General features: G+C 40.5%; 1 protein-coding gene across 2 annotated transcripts in view; it reads left to right on the top strand.

Moving 5' to 3' along the window:
* The window catches only part of samd10b (sterile alpha motif domain containing 10b), a 68,017-nt gene that overhangs the window by 34,984 nt on the left and 10,189 nt on the right, over positions 1-22,844 (top strand). For both annotated transcript variants that reach the window (XM_042492266.2, XM_088082080.1), the window contains exons 3-4: positions 10,284-10,452; positions 20,118-20,258. In XM_042492266.2, coding sequence (XP_042348200.1) covers positions 10,284-10,452; positions 20,118-20,258 — 310 coding nt within the window. The remainder of the gene's footprint in view (positions 1-10,283; positions 10,453-20,117; positions 20,259-22,844) is intronic.

Here is a 22,844-nt window from a genome sequence, read left to right as displayed (position 1 = left end):
TGACTCTGACTCTGACTCTGCCCTGACATTTTTTTTCTCAGGCCACCAGTCGGTCAGAGTTTAATCGGTGTAATATTTCAACATCTATTTGATAAATTGGCACAATTCTTTGCTCAGACATTCATGGTGCCCAGAGGATTCATTGTACTGACTTTTATATTACCCTGACTTTTCCTGTTGCATCACCATCAGGTTTATATTTTTGGTTTTGCGTGAAATGTCTCAACAGCTATTGGATGGATTGCCTTAAATTTGGTTGAGAAATTCATGCTTCCCTCAGGATGAATTGTAACTTTGATGGTTCCCTGACTTTACATGTGGCTTCATCATCAGGTGAAAAGTTCAATCTGTCCAATAATTGGTTTATGACAAAAAAAAACTGCAATACCAATGACACTCACCAAACCACACTTATTTATTATGAGGCTAATTGTTGATTGCATAGTGTAATGTCTATAGAAATGACACCATTGGCATTTAGAGTGGTTTCCTTTAAGCCTCACTTTCACTATGTAAATCTATCCACCAAAGAGTACCATCCCACCCCGAAAATGCCTAATCGATAAGGAGGTGTTTCAGTTGTTACACAATTAAAACAGGAAGAGGATAGAATCTTTGTTTTCCCTGTAGCTATCCCCAGTTACCAAAAAGTGTCATTTTATGTATTTATTTTTTCGCAGTTACTGTCCTTAGCAGTGGTAACAGGGGATGGTGGAACAACCAAAGTACCTGTGGAAAACAAAATGCAGTGTGTCCTTTGTTGTTGGTAGATGCTTGGCTTTGAGGAAAGTGGAAAGCAATCCGGTTGTCTTAGCGACAACAATAATGTCACTTGAAAATGCTTGGAAATGTACTAGCATGTTTGCATTGGGATTATGATCGTGTTAGTAGGCTGATGTTAACACTGTCTCAAAGCACTGCTGTATAGCCTCACAGAGCCAGCCCAAACTTCACATCATAAGTCTTATTAGAATATTTTTGACCTTTCAATTGATCACCATCACCCAAGTACATTACTTGTCACATTGTCTTTTTAAGTCAAGTCATGAGGGAAATGTGTTGTTTTTTTAGTTCTCTTGATTGATGTAGCAGCTGTCACTGATTTCAATAGAACCATTGAGACTGTACTCACTGGAGAAACGAGAGCATGGGTGGTTTGTTCAAAAACCTTGCAACAACTTGTGTTTTTCTGACAAGTGATCTCTTGTCATGCAAATAATGATTGTCGTCTCTCAGAAGTAAAGGCAGAACTGGTGTGATGTTTTTCATTGTGCCACAAAACCTCTGAAGAAGGAGGTCATGTGGGTGGTTTCATGTTCAGAGTGTTTGACTTTGACACCAGTGGCCTTTAGGTTTGGGTACTAAAACTATAAACCTATACGACAGATACCTATCGGACCGAATCATAACTCAGACTGTGGTGCCAGATGTGTGAGTAACGAGACAGAGAGCAAGCACAAGTGAAAGCGAGCGAGCCAGCATGTGTGTGCTGAGGCTGCAGCGGTCGGAGCAGAGAGTATGAGGTTAACTGTAGCAGTGCAGTATTTGAAAAGTTAAGGCTGTTTGACAGTGAAAAAATGCTGCAACTCCAAGACCCGAGTCAAGCTCCCATGTCTTATCACCTGCTGATTAAAGTGAAGGTGGTTAGCACCCAAGTTAGCAAGCTAAGTTAGCCTCCCAGGCTCCTGTAAGGTGAACTGTTAAGGTGGACCAGCTGTTCTCATTGTAGAGTCTCTCCTGATCCCAAATCAAAATTTATTTTGCTGATGCTAGCCCTGTACATTATTCAGTCTTAAAGTATTGTATTTGGGTTCGGTTTATTTATAAAGTGAATTTGTTAATAATGTTTTGTATTTATCCATATTTATATACTGAGGTATACTGTGACAATTTCAGGTTTAAATTTGCCTTTGCAATAAAAAAGCCATTACTTTGTGTCATTAACATTTTTTTGCTTTATTTATTTTTAACAATCAGTTCAGGCACCACGTAGGCACGGGTACCGTACCATAACTATTGTTTTAGCACTGGCATTGATAAAAACCCAAACAATACCCAACCCTGTTGGCCTTGGTCTGAATCATGCCTCCTTGCAACATATAGCACTGGATTGTTGTTGGTTTCATGTAACCCTGACGGTCTGAAATCCTAACATAAAAGTATGTTCATTTGCCTAAACTTAATCATACTTAAACCATAAAGGTGGCAGATAATAAAACCCTTGCTTGTTGTCATCCTAAAGTGCTTGCACTTTATGTAAGCATTGGTGGCAGTGTTGGTGTAGTGATGATGCCTTGGAAAACAGAGCTTTGAGAAACACAGTAGATACAAAAAAAATACAAGAGCTGCTGATCAGTGAGCCAGAAATGCTTTAGCCTGTATTGTCCTTGTCCTGCCACTCAGTGATGTGTTGCTCTGTCCAAGACACATGTTTGACTCATGCTAAATCGAGAGCTTTGTGAAAATCCCGTCTGGCCCTTTGTCCTCCCACTGAGAGTCCGCTTACATTCGCATGAGTGGAAGACATTTACAAACTGCGTGTCCACCAAAGGCGGATCTGTGCAAAGCTAACGGAGGCTGACAGTTCGGACACACTCTCTTGCACGAGTAGAAAAGCTCACACATAAACATTTTTGGAATCACAGTGTCACACTCAAACACACATATGCACAAGGCTAGACTGAGCAGCGGGAGACACGGGGGTGCTAAATGATGCAACAGAAACGGCCAGGGACAAGGGGGAGGATTCAGTGAGAGAAATGAAGGATGAGATGAAATGAGAAGTGGGGGAGAAAGGTGAGAAGGAGATTTGAAAAATCATGTGTCAGGATCAATGACACTTTCTTTGGGATTGGAGAGACAAATGGAAGATCTGATTCTATAGCGACAGCAGGGCAAGAGATAGATCGGCACAGTAGATGGGGAGATGGAAAGAGAGAGTTGTTAGGTTAGACAGCAGAGCATACAGAGAAGATAGAGCAGGAGTGTTTAGTAACCTGTGGAGAAATGAAGTGACAGCAAGAAAAGAGGCAGAGTAGAGAGGGAGAGGCAGGTGTGAGCTACAGAACATGATGTACAGATTATAAAACGTAGATTCACTCACACACACACACACACACACACACACAGATTTTTACTGCTAATTGGCGTAGCAACATTGATCAATGTCAGGCAGGGTGTGGATGTGCAGAGACAGAGGCAGTCATCGGAAGAGAGGCGTTATCGGTCACAAAGAGTGAATTTTAAGGATTCCCCACGCTCCCCTGACTTTTGGCTAATCCCTGATTCAGTTACACTGAGAGGCAGGGCGTGCACTCACAAACACACACACACACACACACACACACACAGAAATACAGGCACATAAATGGACAAAAGGTAGCTCAGTTTGCAGAAGAAAGATCGAAGGGAGGGAACAAGGGAGAGGGAGGAAACAAGGGGGGGTGTCAGGCAGGCAGAGGATAAAATTTATGAGAAACAAGTAGAGGGGGGATAAGAGACATGATAAAGCAAAGTAAGCAGAGAAGGACAAATAAGCTGTTCGAGGATACAAAAAGAATGATCAATAGAGAAGTGCAGCGAAGAAAGTCAGAGTTTGTGGACTAGGAAGGGAAAAAGGATCTGAGGAAGCAGGAAGACGGGGAATAACACAAAGACAGAACTCATTTCATTGAATATATTGAGACACCTAAAAATAGCAGATTAGCTCATTATAATGTATTACAATTTATTAGGCGTCTTTGCATTAATTTCCATAAAGATGAAGTCACAGTATAAACTGAAGGAATAGGTCAACATTTCGGGTCAATAAGAGAATTATATGAGAAGATTGATACCACTCTCGTAACTGTACACTAAATGTTAAGCTACAGCCAGCAGCTAATTAGCTTGTAGCTTAGCATAAAGAGCAGAAAATGGCTTAGGTTTGTGGCCAAAAGGAATGAAACATTTCTCTAGCCAGCATCTTTAAAGCTCATGTTATATGTACCAAAGTGCAAAAATGACAAGTTGTGGTTTTCAGCGTATCCTCATACAACAGTTTGTATGAACTGCTTCCCATGAATGGTGTTGTCATTTTATGTACTTATCAGAATTTCCCTCTTGGGTAAAAAAACTTTGGGATGTTTGAATTCTTTAAAACACAGTTGTCTTGGGCAGTGCTAAGCCCAGAATGTGTGGATGTATAAAGAAAACGTCATTCTGCATTGGAGGTGGACCCTGTCATTTCCATGAATGTTTCTCAGTAAAACTTGAAGTTATAAAAACTTGATTTCCAAGGTATAAAAATTATGGGGATGAGCCACATTATGGAGCCTTTAGAGCAACTGTTAATGTTATCAACCCTAATTAATCAAATCCTGTCACTTTGCGGTATGTATCCACTAACTGATAGATGTCTCTTTCACAGTGTTAATCTATGGGAAAAGTCCCTTTGGGCCTCATGGTATCACGTGACGGGCAAAGACTGTGTAATTCCACTTTTGGCCACTATGTTAAATTTGCCCATGCTGTTTTTGGGGACTTGCTACGTTGCAGCAACCATGCCCCTGCAAAATGGTGTTCGGAAGAAACTTCTTGTGATGCAACATTTGCTCGTGGTGAGCCCTGGCAATAAAATAGATAAATCCCATCAATATAAAAGACAACATGAAACATTAAGAGATCTTTTGGGATTGAGGTTGCAAGCTCGAAAGTTGTTGTTCACACACCACTAAAGCGAGGTGTGGAGATAGGTCATGATTGTGGTATCAATCTACACATCTAACTATGAGAAAAAAGTAAATAAGCAGATTCCCCAAAAATGTTGAGTTATTCTTTTAGTGTAATTCTTTTGAAACTTCGTCAAACTTGGATGGTACTTAAACTTAAACTAAAACAGCTAAAAACTCTTGACTTTGCCTCACTGTCCCAGTCATTTTGGTGCTGACTACATCTCACCGAATATCTATTACCTCCCTGCTCTCTCTCTCCTTCCTCTCTGTCCTCCACCTCTTATTAGACTTCCACTCCATATACAGCCTCCACTTTGCCTCTGCATCCCCTCCATCCAGCTCCATCCTTCCCCCTCCTCTCTTGTACGTAATGAATGAGGGAGCTCCTCCCGCTGGACAGAAGTAGGTCTCGGGAGGAGTGGGGGAGGTAGTAAAGGGTGAACGGGGACGACAGAGAACTGGCCAGAGGAGATACAGTCTGATGGATGGCCAAAGAGCGGCGGAAGAAAAAAGCGAGGGAGGAAGAAGAGGGAAGGAGGGATGATGGGGAGCTATCATTCCATTTCCCTTCTGTCTGGCTTCTTGATGATGAAGGCCATTACTCACGCAAAGAGTACCCCACTCCCCCGCGCACTGTCTGCTCTTTCTTTTTGTCATTCTTTGTCTGCCTTTGCTCACCCTCCCTATCTGTCTGTCATCTGTCTTTTGTTTTTAAAAGTTTTTTTATGACATACACTGTGCAGTTAAACAAACGACAACAAATGTGTCATAAAATATTCAACAATTAATCATTACGACTTATACGCTCAGATTTGTATTTCTTTCCTGATTTGTTATGGGTACAAAATGATGCCTCCATGGATCTAAAGTACTTTATTTTATTTTCTCTGAGATGATGCAATGCCATGTAGCCTAGTCGGTAGTAAAGATAAGTTATTACAGATTGTTGGGTCATCTTTTTGGGAGCATATATACACTATTTATGAAAAAGTACTTTCTCATAGGTCCCTGGATTATTATGAATCTGCCTGATGAATTGTTATCGGTACTGTATGTAATAGTGTTGATTTACTGTATGCTTTAATGTTATGGGTTATGGAGCCAGCAGAGAAGTCTGCTCTCAAGATCAACCGACATTGGCAGCATCACGTAGGCAGCACTTGCTTGACACCCGAGGCACACACAGAATGCACTGTAAAGAAAACAGAAGTATTAAATATAGTAGTATAATCTCTATAAACAGATATCTGCATACTTATTCAGAATCTGTAGGCTGTGGTACAAAATATTGGTATCGCAAGCATTTTGGTTTCCATTTGAAGTCTGAGCGGTATTGACCAATCACATTTTAGCAGATAACTGAGTGTGATTTCTTTTTTAAAATTTTAATTATAACTTACCCACTTACATTTTATTAAGGCATAAAGTTACGCATATTAAAGGTTGGCTGCTTTGAGTAACAGACTGTCTGCGAGGCCTCACAACAGTCTGTTAGTCAGATCCACCCCTCACTCTTCCACAGCTCGACTCTTTTGTCCAAATTTGGTCACTTCTGGCTCAGAAAAACCAAGATTGCGATGACCAAAATGTCAAACTCAAGGCTTCAAAACAGAAGTGCACAGACCAAAGGGTGATGCCATAGTAGCTACATCCAATACTTTATACAGTCTGTGTACCTGTCTGAAGTTGCTAATCAAACCATAATCAGTGAGCAGCACATGGAAGAGAAGTCCTTGCCCTGTTGTTGCAGACGACAGCCGATAGGTTTCGAGATTGCTGTAGTAGTTACTAGGGTAAAACTGCGGTCGTCTGGTGAGTTAAGGTGAAATACTGACTTGTGTGAACTCTGGATGATGCACACTGAATATATCTCCTGTTGAAAAAAGGAATTTCCAATGGCATGTTTTTTTTTCTTATGCAACACAATCATGTTTAATTCCATGTCAAACACTTTTGCTTCCCGCTTTAGACATGGCTAATAATGTTTTGCATATTTCTTGATAAACTACATAAACAATAAGCACTGAGAAAACACAACAATAAGCAGTGCCAAACAGAAAAAGACAACGAAACAAAACAAATATAATCTAAAATAAAAATAATTAATTACTCTCCATCTGGCTGACATGAAATGCACCACTTCCTGTCCTCCTACATGGGAAAGTTGCCACAGATACCTGACAGTAATATTAGGTAGGTTTTTATCAGCATGTGTGAAATCATTTGGTAAGGACTTGAGTGTGACCCGCACTCCAGCTTTGCAAAATATATTAAAGGCAGTATTTTAAAGTGAGATGGGCTTTAGTTTAATTGTGCATTTTGAACTTGCTGTGTCCACCTCGAAAATACTGTACTATGCATCAAAATTTACTCACCATCCGTCTGTGAATACTCTCAGCCCCCCAGGTCACTGGATTACGACCTTTCTGTTTGGTCTGAGAGCGCAAACAGCAGGTCTTGTTGCCTTTGACTTGATCTCAACAAAAATCTATTTGTCTTGTTAAATTTATCATATTTAATGATTGTCCAGGCATACGCAGCCTCCGCTCACTCCAATATTTACTCAACTATGTCAACATGAGGATTGTAGAAATGAGGGACTAAATCAGCAGGCCCGCAGCGGACGTTATGGCCAATCCAAAGATGAGGGAGAATTTTTACCCCCTCTTGTCCGCACTCAATCATCCACATGAGAGAGCGTTTCCACACCTCTCTCAACTCAATCTCAATTAATGATGGGGGGGCAAGCAGTAAATTTGGGTTATTAAAATGGCTTCAGCGCTCCATTGAGTTGGGTTAGAAGTATGTGTGTAATTAGGAAATGAGCAAACACACTGGAGCGGAGAAATGGAGTTGTTTTCAATTAAGGCCTACAAAGCAGAACAGTCTTAGCTGGTGGACCAGCCAGAACTTGATAGGGCTGATTGGTGCTTAAATTGACAGGAAGAGATCTCATTACGGCAGCAGGCAAAGATGCAAATAGTTATGGACCTGTGTCTATCACTTATTGAGATATGAATGTGTTCTGGGAGCTGCTTTTTGTGTCATTAACATGAAAGTGGCAGGGACATTGGATATTAAGCAACAAGAGTGTGTGCAAGTTTCATTTGTGTGTATGACATTTCAGCATACATAATCCCATTAAATGCAGTCAGTTATAGAGTGGAACGTTTGGCAGCGGTTCTGTGTTTTTCTGTTGAAAATCAGCCAAAGCCTTTGTTGTAGAGCTGGCACAGTCAGAGCATGAATGAATGGATTAGATATGAGACTAAGTCACACAAGAGAGACAGAGCTGAGGGGACAAGGAGTGGCTGTGTTTCCTGCCCATATGAACTGGCTGTGACTTTATTAATGTCCATATTAATTCCCTGAACACAGAAGAGTCTGACATGTTTTGGGGTCAGAGGAAGGTGTGTGAAGAGAGAGAGAAATTGAGTATGAGTGGAATAAAGACGGATATATACGACAGAATCACACTAATGCGGCATTGGCTGCATAATGATGGTACCGCTGTCATAAAAATTATCTGTGAATAAGACCACAGCAGCCACAACACTACACAGCCCATCCTGGTAGAAGTAATATATGGAATGTAATTACGGTATCAAGATATGTTGTTGGCAGAGTTTTGTGGGGCCACATTGTACAGAATTAGAATAATGTAATATGTGAGAAAATATGGTGATAGCAGCTTTACATTTGTCTCCTTAAATTAGGGTTGAAAGGCGTAAAACTGAGTGCTTGTATTAATCAAAAGAACTGCACCTGATTGCCCTTCTATGCCTACAAGCTTTTAAACCTTATGTTGCTGTTAATTTGGGTTATATTTGAGCTAATTATGTGAATTGGGGAATGTGAAGGGCAGACTATCACTATTCAAAAGATTCAGGGGATAGTTTGGATCTTTTGACGAGGGGTTGTATGAGGCACTTATCCAAAGTCAGTGTATTTCTTACACAAGATGTCAGTTGGCTATCCCAGTTTGGAATAGCTGGTAACTATAGCCAACTGTAGGGGATATATTGTCAGAAATTGAATATAATATATTAAGTATGTGTTCTTTTTTTTGTATCACCTGACAGTGAGAATTGTTGTGTTTTTGTTACTTTTGAATGAGCCATTTATATCTACACAGGGAGTGGGTCCTCATCCATGGGGTCCACCATGTCACACTGCTCTGTTATGCTACAGTAGCCCAGAACAGGAAAAAAAACACTGGCTCTAGATGGGGCCTTTCAAATTTTCCTGTCAGCTATGTCAGATGCTAGATGCCAGTAAATCCTACTGTGTGCGCCTTAAAGTGCACACTATGTTGAGGATATTTTCAGCAGACAGCCCTTTTCCATTGGAAAGCATTTAACGACTCTAGTTTCTCCAACTTTGCTCTCGTCAAAGCCAACAGACTTCATTGACAAAGACAGTAATGATACCTCGCTGAACACAGGAGCTGCTGGTCTACCACTGTCTTTATCAGTTAGTTTGTCTTTGCTATTAGTAACTTTGGATTCACCAAAGTCACACAATAACAAAGTCCTACAATAACACAAAAATGCCCCCAAACAAAATATTATCGTTGTAACAGTTGCAGTAGTAAACATGTCCTTAATTCTACGAAAAGGTCACCATTATGCTATAAAGGTTTGTGGTGAGGTTTAGGCACCAAACTAGGTGTTTTCTTTTTTTTTAAACATTATAGTTTGTCTTTATGTAGTATGTCATGTGACAGATGTGCCATATGTCACCTTACATACATCGCTTGCATAATATGCAACACATACTAGCACACTGTGCTACGTTGTTATTAAATGAAATCTCCTTTACTAGTTGAAAGTCCTGTGCTTGTTTGACCCGCCGACAATAAATGCAAGTATGGGTCATAGAAAGCTTCTTGCATGTTGCCTTGATCTTAATGGCAATTTTTTTGGTAAGAACGGCCTGCATCCCCAGCAGCAGATTGCATAGCCTCTGTGGTAGTACTGCTGCTCACTTATCCAAACTGGGGGTGTGCTTACTACCATCCACTGTATGTAATACACTGACTATGAATAAGTACCTCATGCAACCCCACTTCAAAAGATCAGTGCTATCCCTTTGAGTGGTTAAAGTAAACATGCACATTTTTGGCTTTTATCTGCAATAAATGAGAGATGATACTGCAGGCTACATAACACTGTATAAACCCTAATAAGCTGCTTTCCATTACTTCATTTGCACTCTGCACGTTTTATGTGTGATTTACTACACTACCAGAAGGGCTTTTGTTGCAAACTGCATAAGAACACATCATCCCAGCTAATTTCACGTTAATGAGAAAATCCAGCATGTTGCATATTTAAGTAAGCTAGAGCAATTACAAGGTGATTATCTGAAAAAAGGCAATAAAAAAGTAATGTTCCAACTTTGGTCCTATTGTACCTCAGGAAATTAAAACACAAACATACACATACACCCACACTCACTGGCTCTGTTTTGCTGATATTGTACAAGCGTGCACACACACACACACACACATACATGCTACAGTAAAGCCCATGGGTTGATATAAAGTTTCTTGCTTCTTGTGTGTTTCAGTTGCGTCCGGGCGAAGCCTTCACTGTGTATCACACCAGTCCTACTCTGTCCAGTCTGTCCAAACCTGTGGTGCTGTGGACTCAGCAGGACGTCTGCAAGTGGCTTAAGAAACACTGTCCTCACAACTACCTGACCTATGTTGAGGCCTTCTCCCATCACGCTATCACAGGTACTGTACACAACACATGAAGATGCATCATTTCTTATTGAAATCATGAGTGACTGATTATGATTCTTTTGTATTAATTAGCGCAGCGCATGTACAAAATGACTTGTTTTGAACAGGTTGATTGCTTTGCCTCCAGTATTGCTGCTTGCAGTTTTCTTGAAAACCGCTCAACCAAAAAATGTCACACTGTACTGCAGCTCCTCGAGTCCTGAGCAGCACACCCATCATGACATAGTTGCGTCCTCTAGCTTGGTCACAGTTAGCTATGTGGAACCAGGCTATTTCTGGGAGCAATAGCATTGATTTTCAAACATTCCACAGTGCACTTTTTTGAGTTGTTAGCAATAACTTATATGTTCTCATCCCAACTCGTCACATGGTGCTGCTTTGTTAGTGACCTTCATTACATTACGTACTGTTTACACAACATGAGCACAACACGAGCTATCACGATGGTAAGGATTAGGCAACAAAGTAGAGGATGGTTAAGTTTAGGCAAAAGAGGCACATGGTAGGTTTAGAAAAAAAAAACTCACATCCACACAAGAAGCCAACACTGGAGACTCATCCACCTCCTTTCCTAAAAGCCCTACAATGCACTCCTGCTCCTTATCGTCACCGGCAATGTTATAGCCTGATGCTGTCCTTCAGCATTTCATGTACACACAACCTGTTCCATATGGCCGCGTTCTCAAGAGATGCTACTTGTGCATGTAACTTGTGGACATGCCTGGTGCTGTCCGGCTGTCCACTGGCACATAATAACAACAGCACCAGTTCTGTCCAGCCATGTTCTCAGTTGACACCGTCCAGCCTCGTTCCAGGTGGACATACCATGAAAGCACTGATAGAGCAGAGATGTTTGACAATTTCAGAATGAGACGGGGCTTGCAATACACCCACCAAGTGTGAGGTCAATGGGATGATTTGTTTTTTGCAATGCGGCCTCTTTCCCAACTCATCATGTACCAACACTTGGTGAGTGGCAATCAACATTGAACACTGACACAAAAAAGGCTTTTTCAGTCTCGGCATTAGACGCACCAGATGGTGGCAGTTTTTGAAGCTTCGAGCAAGTACTGTGGGGAAGGGAGGTAGATGGGTCAAACATATTCCAAACTTTGACTGGTTTGTATCCTGCCTAAAATCAAAGGTTAGCCAAGTTATTTTAATGACAATGTAGTTTGCTGGAACCTGTAGAATGCTTCCCTAGAGATGTATCCCTTGTGAAATTACATCACATTTGTAATAACTGTATTCATTTTAAGCCAATCCAACCAATGCATGTGCTTTTGTTGCCTAAAATGAAGGAAATTTTTTACCTCTGTTGCAAATTTGTTTTTACAAAGTCTATATGCCTTTAATGAGCAGTTACTGAACATTTCTTGTCAGAAACTAAGTTTATTTTGAAAAGACACAAAAATAATGACACGTTATCCAAAATTGATGTCATTGATAATGTTTCTGATGTAGCACGTCATTTTTTGACATGTAGGGCCACTGATCATTGTTTTTCGACAAATAGGAAGTGAGAATGTGCCTGTTTTGCAAAAAATCAAAGGGCAGACATACAGGCAGATATAGGCTCCTTCCAGTTTAGTTCATTAGCTCATTGTCATTTTCATCAACTATTAATAGAGCAGAACTGGAGTGATCTTATAGATGTTGTTGCTTGCTTGCGTGGTATCCTCAGACCTTGTCTATTAACCTCTGCTCCTTTCAATAAGCACAGCAGTGATGCTCCTGTGGACTAAGACATTGCAAACCAAATGCCATACAAGGCTTACCAAATGTCACACAAGTTTTATTTTTAGGTTCGTGGTTCCACAGCTTTGCTTTTTCAACTGGAAACAGGTTTACACCCAAATCTCTCGAAAGGAGATTTAAAAGGCATTCATGTGAGGTAACGAAGGGAGTGCAGCCTATTTTTGGAGAAGAAAGGGAAAGCTGCAGAAAAAAAACGGTGGGTTATCATCTTTCGAGTTCAAACAACCCCCTCCCCACACACACACACACACACACATTTATTTGTTAGCAAGCCCACACAAATGCATGCAAATGCAAGTACACACAAACCCAATAGACACACATGAGCAGGTGCATACAAAAACACACAAATGCACATTTATTCGCGCACATTGACAGACCAGACGGTAGAGCAGTTTCTTTTTTAGCGTCTCACAGAGAACAGATTGCTGTTCTGCGCCGTAGGGTCAGCCACCACTCGCTTACATTTGCATGCACACACACACACACACAGGCGGAAACACACACACACTAGCTTCAGGGTTTACAATGCTGCCACCGTCATAGTTACAGCAGCTCTGATCTGATCATTTTTATTTATGTATTCTCAAACCGAGAGAAGAAGAAAGAGAGGCTTGGATCCAATTATCCTTATGTATTCACTTGATGATGTCCAGCTGGATTTCATTTAGTCTGGGTTATTAGCTACTGTGTTTTCTTGTGCAAATGTTGGTTGAATATGTGTTTTTGTTTTCGATGCATATGGTCGCATCAAAGAATCCCATCCATAAATGCTCTACGTAGAAAGTCTCTGCAGTATTTCATACACAGAAGGATGTTGGATCTCACCAACAGCCAAGTAATGGATTCTGTGTCTGTATCATATTAGTTCAGTGACCCAGAAGTAATTGTGTCTCTCGCCGTGTCTCAGTAAGGGCACCATTACAGTGGAACAAGCTGCCTGAGGAGATCACTGTAAAGCTCCTTCAGTGTTTCCTGCTTTTATATTTAAAACAAGTGTGTAAAGATTCATTTTTTTCCACACCGTATTTATTTTGTCACAGCTGTTTTTATTGTTCTGTCTGTTTTTATTCCTGATATTGTAGGTAGTGGTAGATTAGATTCAGATATTTCCGTTGGGTGTTATCAAAAGCAGGAAATAGGCTGTCAGACTGTGTGTGCAATGTAATTCTAATACTGTTGATGTGATGTATGTGGAGCTCGTGATAAATTAAGTTCCTCATATCACACCTGTGACTGAATGTTTTGTTGAAGTAACCCAATCGCCCGAAAAAGTGTTGGATTATTATGTAGCAGATACTTCGAAACTTAATGTTTAGTTAACATTGTGGTTAACTTGTGGATATAGGTTTAGGCACAAAAACACCAGGTAATGATTAGGAAAAGGCCATGTTTTGGCTTAGAATAACCCCCTGTTTTGGGGCAACAATCCCCCCCTAGAAAAGCGGTTTTGTCTCTGTAAAAAAGAAAAAAAAAATGCAGAATGAGACGGGGCTGGCAATACACCCACAACTGCTTTTCATGCAACTTTCCTGGCAGGACAAGCAATGGTGTCTTGGTAAAAAAAAAAAAAAAAAACATTCCCTTGGGGAGCCACTATCTCAGTGATAATTGGCTACAAAGCACCCATTTTGATAGCCAAAAAGCAGATGGAAAAACATCAGTGACTCACTAAATCACAACCAATTTTGTTGTTTGTTACTTTTGAACAGTGATCTGCAGCTTGGCAGGTGTCTAGCTAACATGCCATCCACCATCCTCTTCACTCACTGATGACAAAGTCAGCTCATTTACTTTGTCACTTTAAAAAAGTTAACATGATACGAATGAAAAAGGCTGGTTAAAGAATGACTGTCGAATTTCTTCATTTATAAGTTTAAGTGTAAATTTAAGTATCAAGGATCTGAATATCGAACTTCTAGCACTCCTGCAGACTTTGTTTTAGCAGTACTAGCAGCTGCAGCAGACCATAAGTAATGCGTCACATTACACTCAATATCTACACATTGTAAAAGTTTAATGCCTGGCAGTGAAAACGGTGGCATGGTATGTGTGTGTGTGTGTGTGTGTGTGTGTGTGTGTGTGTGTGTGTGTGTGTGTGTGTGTGTGTGTGTGATTAAGTGACGGAGGCTCTGTTTTTACTCGGTATCAATAATGTGATCTGCAACTAGACGGGATATCAGAATAATAACACTTGATCGCGGCTTATGTTCACTCTAGCTGTTTTTATTTAATGCATTTTTTTCTTGTCAACATTCTGCCAGCATCGTGATAACAAAATTGCAAACATACTGACGGTCAGCAGGTTCGTAGACTTTGGGTGTCAGACAGTCAATGAACTGTCACGTGCTGTCCTCAGCTCATGCACAGATACTTTCTCATGACTGCAAGCTGAATAGATTGTATAGATTAAAGACTGAGATCTGATCAAAAAACGAGACAAACCACCTCCAGATGTGGTTTTGCAGACCGGATTGCATTCCATCTGCTGCTGCATGAATTTACAGCTTGCGGTAATATTTTATTTTCCTTATCATGGTAATATATATGGACACAGGTCACAATTTTTTATCATGTGTGAATTGCAGATGAGGCAGATAAGATGAAGACAGAACATACAATATTGTGGAAAAATAGTTGGCTATGGGCTACACACTTGCCTCGCTGCTCCTGTATATACAAGCTGAAAAATATAAGCTACAGTATAAGCCTTCAGGGACAGCATGGACTGAATTGCTCTGCTATCAAAGGTTTAATCTAAAGGATGTTCTTTTATAAGGAAGTCTTTACCTTCCTCCCTCTCGAATTGCTTTTCAGACAGTTTTAAGTGTCATTATTGTCTTATAGGCAAGGCAGAACTGCCTCCCACTTGCCCACAGACGTCGTTAATAAGCAATTTATTTTGTAGCCAAATTGAGAGAAGCGATCTCTATTGAAACAGCTTTTGTTTTTGTGTCTCTTTTCTCCCTTTGACAGCACTACTCTCCCTATCTGCAGGCAATTATTAGGAGCTGTATTAAGTCTGTCTGAGGGGAATTGATTTGAGCTCTATTCATCTGCTTTGTCTCATTTGTATACACACACAAATGCACGCACGCACACACACACACACACACACACACACACACACACACACACACACACACACACACACACACACGCACCAAGGGCAGTGGTTTTTCTAGGACGTACTGGTACTGCTGTCGGCAAGCACACACCAGAGGGCTGTTGGAGAGATGGGTTGAAGAGGTTGATGAGTGTGTATGCGCAGATAGAAGTGTGTGGAAAAAATAACTGTGCACAAAATAAATAGAAAATTATTGTTGTTGTATCCCCTGGATAGTTTCGCTCACACAAAATGGGTTGTTCCACTCTGTGAAAGAAACAGAGAACACCTGGACTCGAAGGAAAAGTAAATAATCTGCTTTTAAACTACATGTACACACACACACATGCGCACACATACACATATCCATTAAACCATTACAAAAGCTAACTGGTTTGTCATGGTTTTGTCTCCCGGGGAGTGGAGACTAGCACACAGTGGAGGTAGCTATTGTCTGTATTGTTCCAGCCCATCTGGTTGTAAGGCGAGGACTGCCTGACAGTTCTGTCCTAATTTGGCTTGCCTAGCTTCAGTGAGAGCTATATATCATATCTCAAAGAGTTGGGATGTGGAGGAAAAAAAAATCATAATTACTGCTGCTTCCTGATATAATGTTCAGTAGTCTGCCTGCTGCCTACAAAGTACCAATCCCTTAACTTTAACAAAGCTTTCTTAACTAAAAAAGTTTCCTTAATCCCTGAAGATGGAGAAAACTGGACAAGTACAAACAAGTGCATCTTGATAACCAACATCTGACTCCAACTTCAGTACCACTCTTGAGAGCTTGAATTCAATACTGAACTTTCTAAACGTTCAATACTTTCATCAAATGTATTTTTCGAGCTGAAATCCTATTTTACTGCGCCTCCAGAGGGCACATGCAGTTATATGCACTGTGGAGTGCTAGTTACATAAAAGAAGAAAATGAAGATTGGAATAGACAGCGCTGTAGTTTGACTTGTGAGAGTGCATCGGTCAGCAGATGAGTCAACTGAGTCATACATATGAAAACATGGGAAGGCTCTCTACAAGTCCACACGCAAAAATGAGATCCATCAGTGGAATATCAAATGTTAAGGTGCCAGCAAAGATCAACAGAAGTGCCTTTCAGATGTTGGAACAGCTTTTAATATCCTTTCCCCCCATAACTTAATGTTATACGGTGGTATAGGTGAATACTCGATTCAGATTGGGTGCAGAGTGTAAATAAATTCCTGATTTAGAACACCTGCCAAGTAGATCCAGTGAAGCTGTCTGTCTACAGTTCAAAATGAATGCTCTAGCTACATAATATCTATCTAAAACAAGTTACCATAGAAACAAGGACATAGTCAAAGTCTCTGTTTACAATTTATTGAATATTTTGAAACATCACTGCCAAATCATCTGAATGCTACAGGAATGTGACTGTAGCACACAAGCTGTAAGAGGCACACTGCCCCTCTGAGTTTCGTGTTACTTTGTAAAACATAAGCAATTATCTCACGTCCCATCAGCTATATAGAATGTGAAGGTACATCACACTAGGTGGGTTTCCATTAACCCTCAAATTGCACAAATGTCAATGTCTATAAAACTCCAATTTATCACAAAAAAGTTTTTAAGCTTGCATGATCTGGAATGTCAGGCGATCCGAAAAAGGAGTTTTTCACAAAACTGCAATGCAAACACTTTTATCGGTCACGATATGCAACAAAGAATCACATGACACTTAAAATTGAACTGACTCTGACATGATGCAGCAGGCGCTACAAGAGGTGTTATTGCGTTGCATAACTCTTCCAAAGTTGAGTTGAGTTTTACAATTCCTCTGTAAAAATGGTGGACCATCACCTCCTAGAAATCCCTCATACATGGCCGCTCCCTCATAGAGGGGGCTTGCCTTTCCAATATCACTCGCATAATATGCCTACATCACCTTCGATTGGAAATAATGACGGCTAGTGTGGTGGCAGACATAGACATAAACCTGCTGATGTTTTGAAAATCCATCGCCATGCTTCTTGGAATGTTATTGTGAGAAGAGATGTCACATAACATCTCAAGAGAAGTCACATGACATCACTCAGTGGAAACGCCATCATTTTAGGGTCTGGATTCAACACACTGTTTAGCCAATTAGCACACTGACAACACAAACTGATGTTGAATGTACAAATAAAATTTACAGTGAGCTAGCAACAAATAATGGAAACAATCACGAACCCTTTCTGTTACAGACCTCAATGGCTAAAATAAATCTCACCTAATATTACAAGTTTGTTTCAACATCACTCCCTCTTTACTTTGTTTACTTGCCTCATTTCTATTTCTCTTCTTGTGCCCTGAGCTGAACTGCCAATCACATTGATTTTGTTCACTGAGAGGCTTCGCCATTTCTGTCACCAATTCAATGTGAGTGTAAAAAATCAGACTATGTCCAACAAGGGCTTATGGTGCGGGATACAGTGCAAGAACTAGAGAGACAGACACTCGCCAACAGTCTGACATTAAGCGATGGCTGACCATTCAAGATGTCCTTCATTAAGAATGGCCTCCTCAGCCAGAAACTCTCTGAAACCAACAATCTGTTATTCACATCAACTTCACGTGGTGATTAGCCAGGTGTGTGGTGATAAAGTTAGCAGGGTTTGAACTTCCTTTAGCTCCCTTATATCCTTTTCTATTGACTATTTCTGTCAGTTTTCCGAGTACAACAATATGAATGCCTTGCAAGAAGAGACAGTCTGTAGAATGTGCACTCTCAGCCCATACATAAAGATTTTTTGGGTCTTGCTTCTCTCGGTGGTGGTTGTTTTTTACCCTACTTTTGAGCATGATTGTTATGTGCTCAGATGATGAATGTCATCATTTGCGGATTTGGTCAGACGATGCGCTGTATAGACTAGTTCTTGAGACCATGACCCAGCCCCTTGTCTCACATAAACAATGGACCAATCCCAAATATTTATTTCTTGTGTATTTTAGTGTTGTATTAGCATCAGTTTTAGGCAACATGGGCAAAGAACTGAAGAAGTACCATACCTATGTCACCGGTATGTTATGTATGTATGGCTTGGGGCACATTACATTAGTTTTTACAGTTAGTTTTAGAAGCACTTAGCCCTGGCCTAAGTCCACTGAGGGTCACAACAGACCTACCTCAGTCCATCACTCTATTACACACATAAATCTGTTCTCCACCCTCCAGCCTGTTTTTATGAAATATGACTACTGACTCTGTTAAAGATATTTATATTTAATGGGCTCTGCAAGGGGACAAAGGGCGTACGACTCTTTTCTCCTTTCATTTACCTTTCCTTTGTTTTTGTCTCTTTTGTTCTGTTCTTTTCTTGCTTCATGTCTCTTGCATTCCTCTTACAGACATGCGTATTAGCTGCTCAAGATAAATAAAGAAACAACAAACATGGTTTAATGATTGTGTCCCGTTATCTACATTTTGTGTCTGTGTGTAGATATGTGTGTGAGAGACTCAGAAAATACAGTTTACTATGTGTATGAAATATGCAAAGAAATACTGTACAGAATTAGAGGGGAAAAACAGAGACACAGAGGATGCACTGAAGTCCAAGGGAAGGAAATAGGAATGAATGGAAAGATGTGGAGAGTGAGCTGCATGAGTAATGAGTCTAATTATGATTTGGGCATCGTACAGAGCTGCTGCAGGTATGATGGATTCCTCCTCTGTCTGCACCGGTGAAGGACATAGCTCCCTAACCCATAGTAACCTCTGTGTGTGTGTGTGTGTGTGTGTGTGTGTGTGTGTGTGTGTGTGTGTGTGTGTGTGTGTGTGTGTGTGTGTGTGTGTGCGCACACGCCTGTATTACCACACATGAATACTTAAGTTTTTCATATTGCCTTTGTGTTTGTGTGAGTGCAGCTTGGTTGTAAAAGTTGTTTACTGTGGGTAATGGTATGTTAAATGTGTGAGTCCCCAGGGTTAACTTCCAACTCTGTAGTAAAACTCCAGCCAGCCTCCTCATGCCTGCCTCTTTACTAAAGAGTACTACTAAAAAGGAAACATTTTACCAATGCGAATTAGAGGTGGATCTACAACATAATTGCACATGCAATAAATAGGCTTTCATATTAATACAGTCAAAGTGCACTAAGTGGGGGCTGCACATATCTCTTCCTTAGATTCAGAATTAGGATAAAGAGGGGGTGGCTGGTGATTAGAAATTATTTTGTTAGAACAGCAAGGAGTTTAAAGGGACAGTTCAACCCCAAATAAAAAATACACATTTTTCCACTTACCTGTAGTGCTATTAATCATTCAAGATTGTTTTGGTAAGAGATGCTGAATGTTGGCGATACCAGCCATAGTCTGCCTTCTTTCAAATGGAAAGGAAATAGTTGGCACTTGGCTTGTGGTGCTCAAAGTGAAAGAGACATTGCTGTTGTCCCTGTCATATGTATCTTTTGGTGCTTTTAGCACCTCAAGGCGAGTGCCATTTAGTTCCATTATATTCCAGACAAGACAGACATCTCTATAGCTCATATCTCTCCAACATTTGAGGTTGAACCGTCCATTTAATGTATCTTGAATCTATCTTCACCTGTAAAGGAAACTGTGGTGCTGTATCCTGTTTGTGGAAACAATCAAAAGTCTACCCACTGCAACTTTGTGCTTTTGACACATTCACAAGGGATTGTACATGGAAAAATGAACTCTTTTGGAATTGATCTCACCACCTGGTTGACTGAAATGACAAATATACATGGACTTAATGAAATTACTTGAGGAAAGATCATTTGAGAAAGTAAATCCATCTACCCCTTCTCCTGGCAGGACGGGCATTGCTGCGTTTGAACGGGGAGAAGCTAGAGAGGATGGGAATTGTCCAGGAGACACTGAGGCAGGAGGTCCTCCAGCAAGTCCTCCAGCTGCAGGTCAGAGAAGAGGTCCGCAACCTGCAGCTCCTTAGTAGAAGTAAGTAACAAGATGGCGTGTGTCAGAAACTGTGTTTCTGTGTATCTCTGAGTAATTGTGGGTCTTTTTTGTGAGAGAGGAAAAGATAAAGAAACCAGCAAATAAGTGCAGAGCAGTTGGGTTTGGCTAAATTGAAAGGAGGCAGTCTGAGAGCATGCAGGCCTGCTGTGACAGATGTGGAGTCGGACATCGAAGTGCAATTGTTTGTGGCTGTGTGAGGTTTTATTGATGGGAGTTCTTGATTTGCTGCCCTGCCTCTGAATGATGGCTTCGGTAAACACTTTTATTATCCAGCCATCAATAAACTGGCTCAGTCAATCAATGCTGACCTGGATCCAGCCGTTGACGTCGCTCTCTTTTTGCAAGTCTGTTTTGGCTGTTGTTGTGCTTGTTGTGGGTGGTTGTTTTCTGTGTGCAGTGGTGGCTACGAGTCATCAAAGTGAAATGTCCATACAATTTCCTTTCTCCAAAAATGGTTTTGAAACGTTGCCTGGAGATTGCCTAAATCTTTCAGTTCTTCAACATTGCTCCCTGTAGGCACCTGGATGAATACTACAGGTGTCTATCGAACAGAAGAGAAGTCAGTTTAAGTCCGGGTAAAGCACAAATAAATACATATAATGAGGCAAACCACAGAAAAATCATTTATTAACCACCCAGCCAGATATAAATCACCAAGTCTTCAAGATTATGTTTCAAAACTATGGAAAAAATGAGCAGTATTCTCTGCTTTGAGATTCTTGGGGCATGTCCACTGAAGAAGCTGAACTTATGTTATGGTTACTAGGACTAACTACCATAATATTACATATTACTGTCTGTTCATCCCCTGTGTGTAAGCGGTGGTTTGCTACCTTCTACAAGCCCTCTTAACTTGTTCACTTGAATAAACGCGTGAATAAACAATTCTATAAAATGTCAGAATCATATAAACATAAGCAGGATATTCATTGCTAATGAGCTTTCAGTCGTTAAAGCCAGAATCAACTACCTGCCCTAGCGTCAGTTACTGCTCAATGATTTGGGCGTGTACTCTGTGCTAATGTTAGCTTCTGAGCGAGAGTCTATCGCCGTGGAGCTCGGCTCTTGTTCTCCGGTTCAGGATGCTTTACCACGGTTAAGCTGCTATCAAGAGTCTGTCGCTGTGCGGTGGCTCATTCTTTGGAACACCCAAGTGAATATGTTCATTTTTAGCCCCTTAACTGGCGAGATGCAATGATGCACTGACACTAATTACCATCCATCTCCACCTAAGCAGCACTAAAAAATCGATCCAAATTTGTCTACTCCAAGTTTGAAAGAGAGACTGAATAAGCAAGGGGTATAAAAAAAGTAATCACTGTAAAGTTTACACAGACCTCTATCCATGCTGCGTTCAACCATAGACTGTATGCTTCCTACTGTTTACCTGTTTGCGAACCTGTCCGTGATGTCAAACATGACACACAAAAAACAATGCACTAACATTCAGAAAGGCCTATTGTTCGCTGCAGAGCCGTGTACTCAGGGCTGCTCTACTGGTGGTGGTAAAGCAGTCTATAGCTTATTTTTAGTGGATTAACCTGTGTTTAAACAAACGGAGTGCACGTACTAAGTTTGGTGGAAAAAGGGTATGAGGTAGGATCTGCTACTTCCCAACTGATTGTTTTTGGTATTTATACAGTGGTGATTGATTATGTAAAGGAAGGCTCCAGTGCATCATAGAGCAGACTTTTAGGCCCGCCAAAAAAATATGGACTCAGAAATGGAGAAAACTGTCTACTGTTACTTTTCACATTTTCAACAAGATTTTTTTTTACATTTATGTGTTAAGAAAGAAATCACTTATCTTGTTTTTACTTTAACTTTAAATCCAAGTGCAAATTTATATTTTTAACTCTTCAGTGGTATAACACCATAGTAAAGCAATGTTTAATGTTTAAATTGATGAGAAGTGCCATAGTTTTTCATTTCGTTTTGTGATTTTGTATTCAAAGCCAAATGCACTGAGCACCTTACAGCTATTTCACTCAGGTTTTCCTTTGGGCACCATAATCTTCAAGATCATGACCTATATTCAGCAGCAGCATTGTGGCTGAGCTCATGTCTCGAATGAGAGAGAATATATAGCATTAAAGGGGAAATGCAACATGCTTGTTGCTTTAGTTGTTTCCAATATTTCCTAGTGGCTCAGTACTAGCAAGGATAAAAACATGTCTGAAAATTTTAACTGGAACTCAATGGTCAGCAGAACATTTTCTGCAAATATAAGAAATAAAAATAACTGCACAGCCATTTCCTCTCAATGATCCAGTCTCCCTCAACATAAGTGCGTCTGACTGAAATAGAGTATTGTTAGTTCAGGCAGAGCAATGAGGCTGTTTATGCCATCAACTGATCATTATGAACCAATGGTGTAAGGGCTCTCACAATCACCAGTTACATTCAAACAAGTAAATGAAGTGGTTTCTGCAATCTGTCAAGCTTAGACTCCCTTTCAGATCATTCATGCTGCTCATACTGTTATTGGGTTTTTTTTCCACTTCAGTCTGCTTTGAGGTAAGAGCTTGACAGAAATGATATAAATAACTCTGCGTTTGATGCCCA

The sequence above is a fragment of the Plectropomus leopardus genome, chromosome 9 (assembly GCF_026936395.1).
Source record: "Plectropomus leopardus strain MGB_pleo_1.0 chromosome 9, ASM2693639v1, whole genome shotgun sequence".
NCBI lineage: Eukaryota > Metazoa > Chordata > Actinopteri > Perciformes > Serranidae > Plectropomus > Plectropomus leopardus.
The sequence above is the reverse complement of the archived record's forward strand: the minus strand, read 5'-3'. Positions and strand labels throughout refer to the sequence as shown.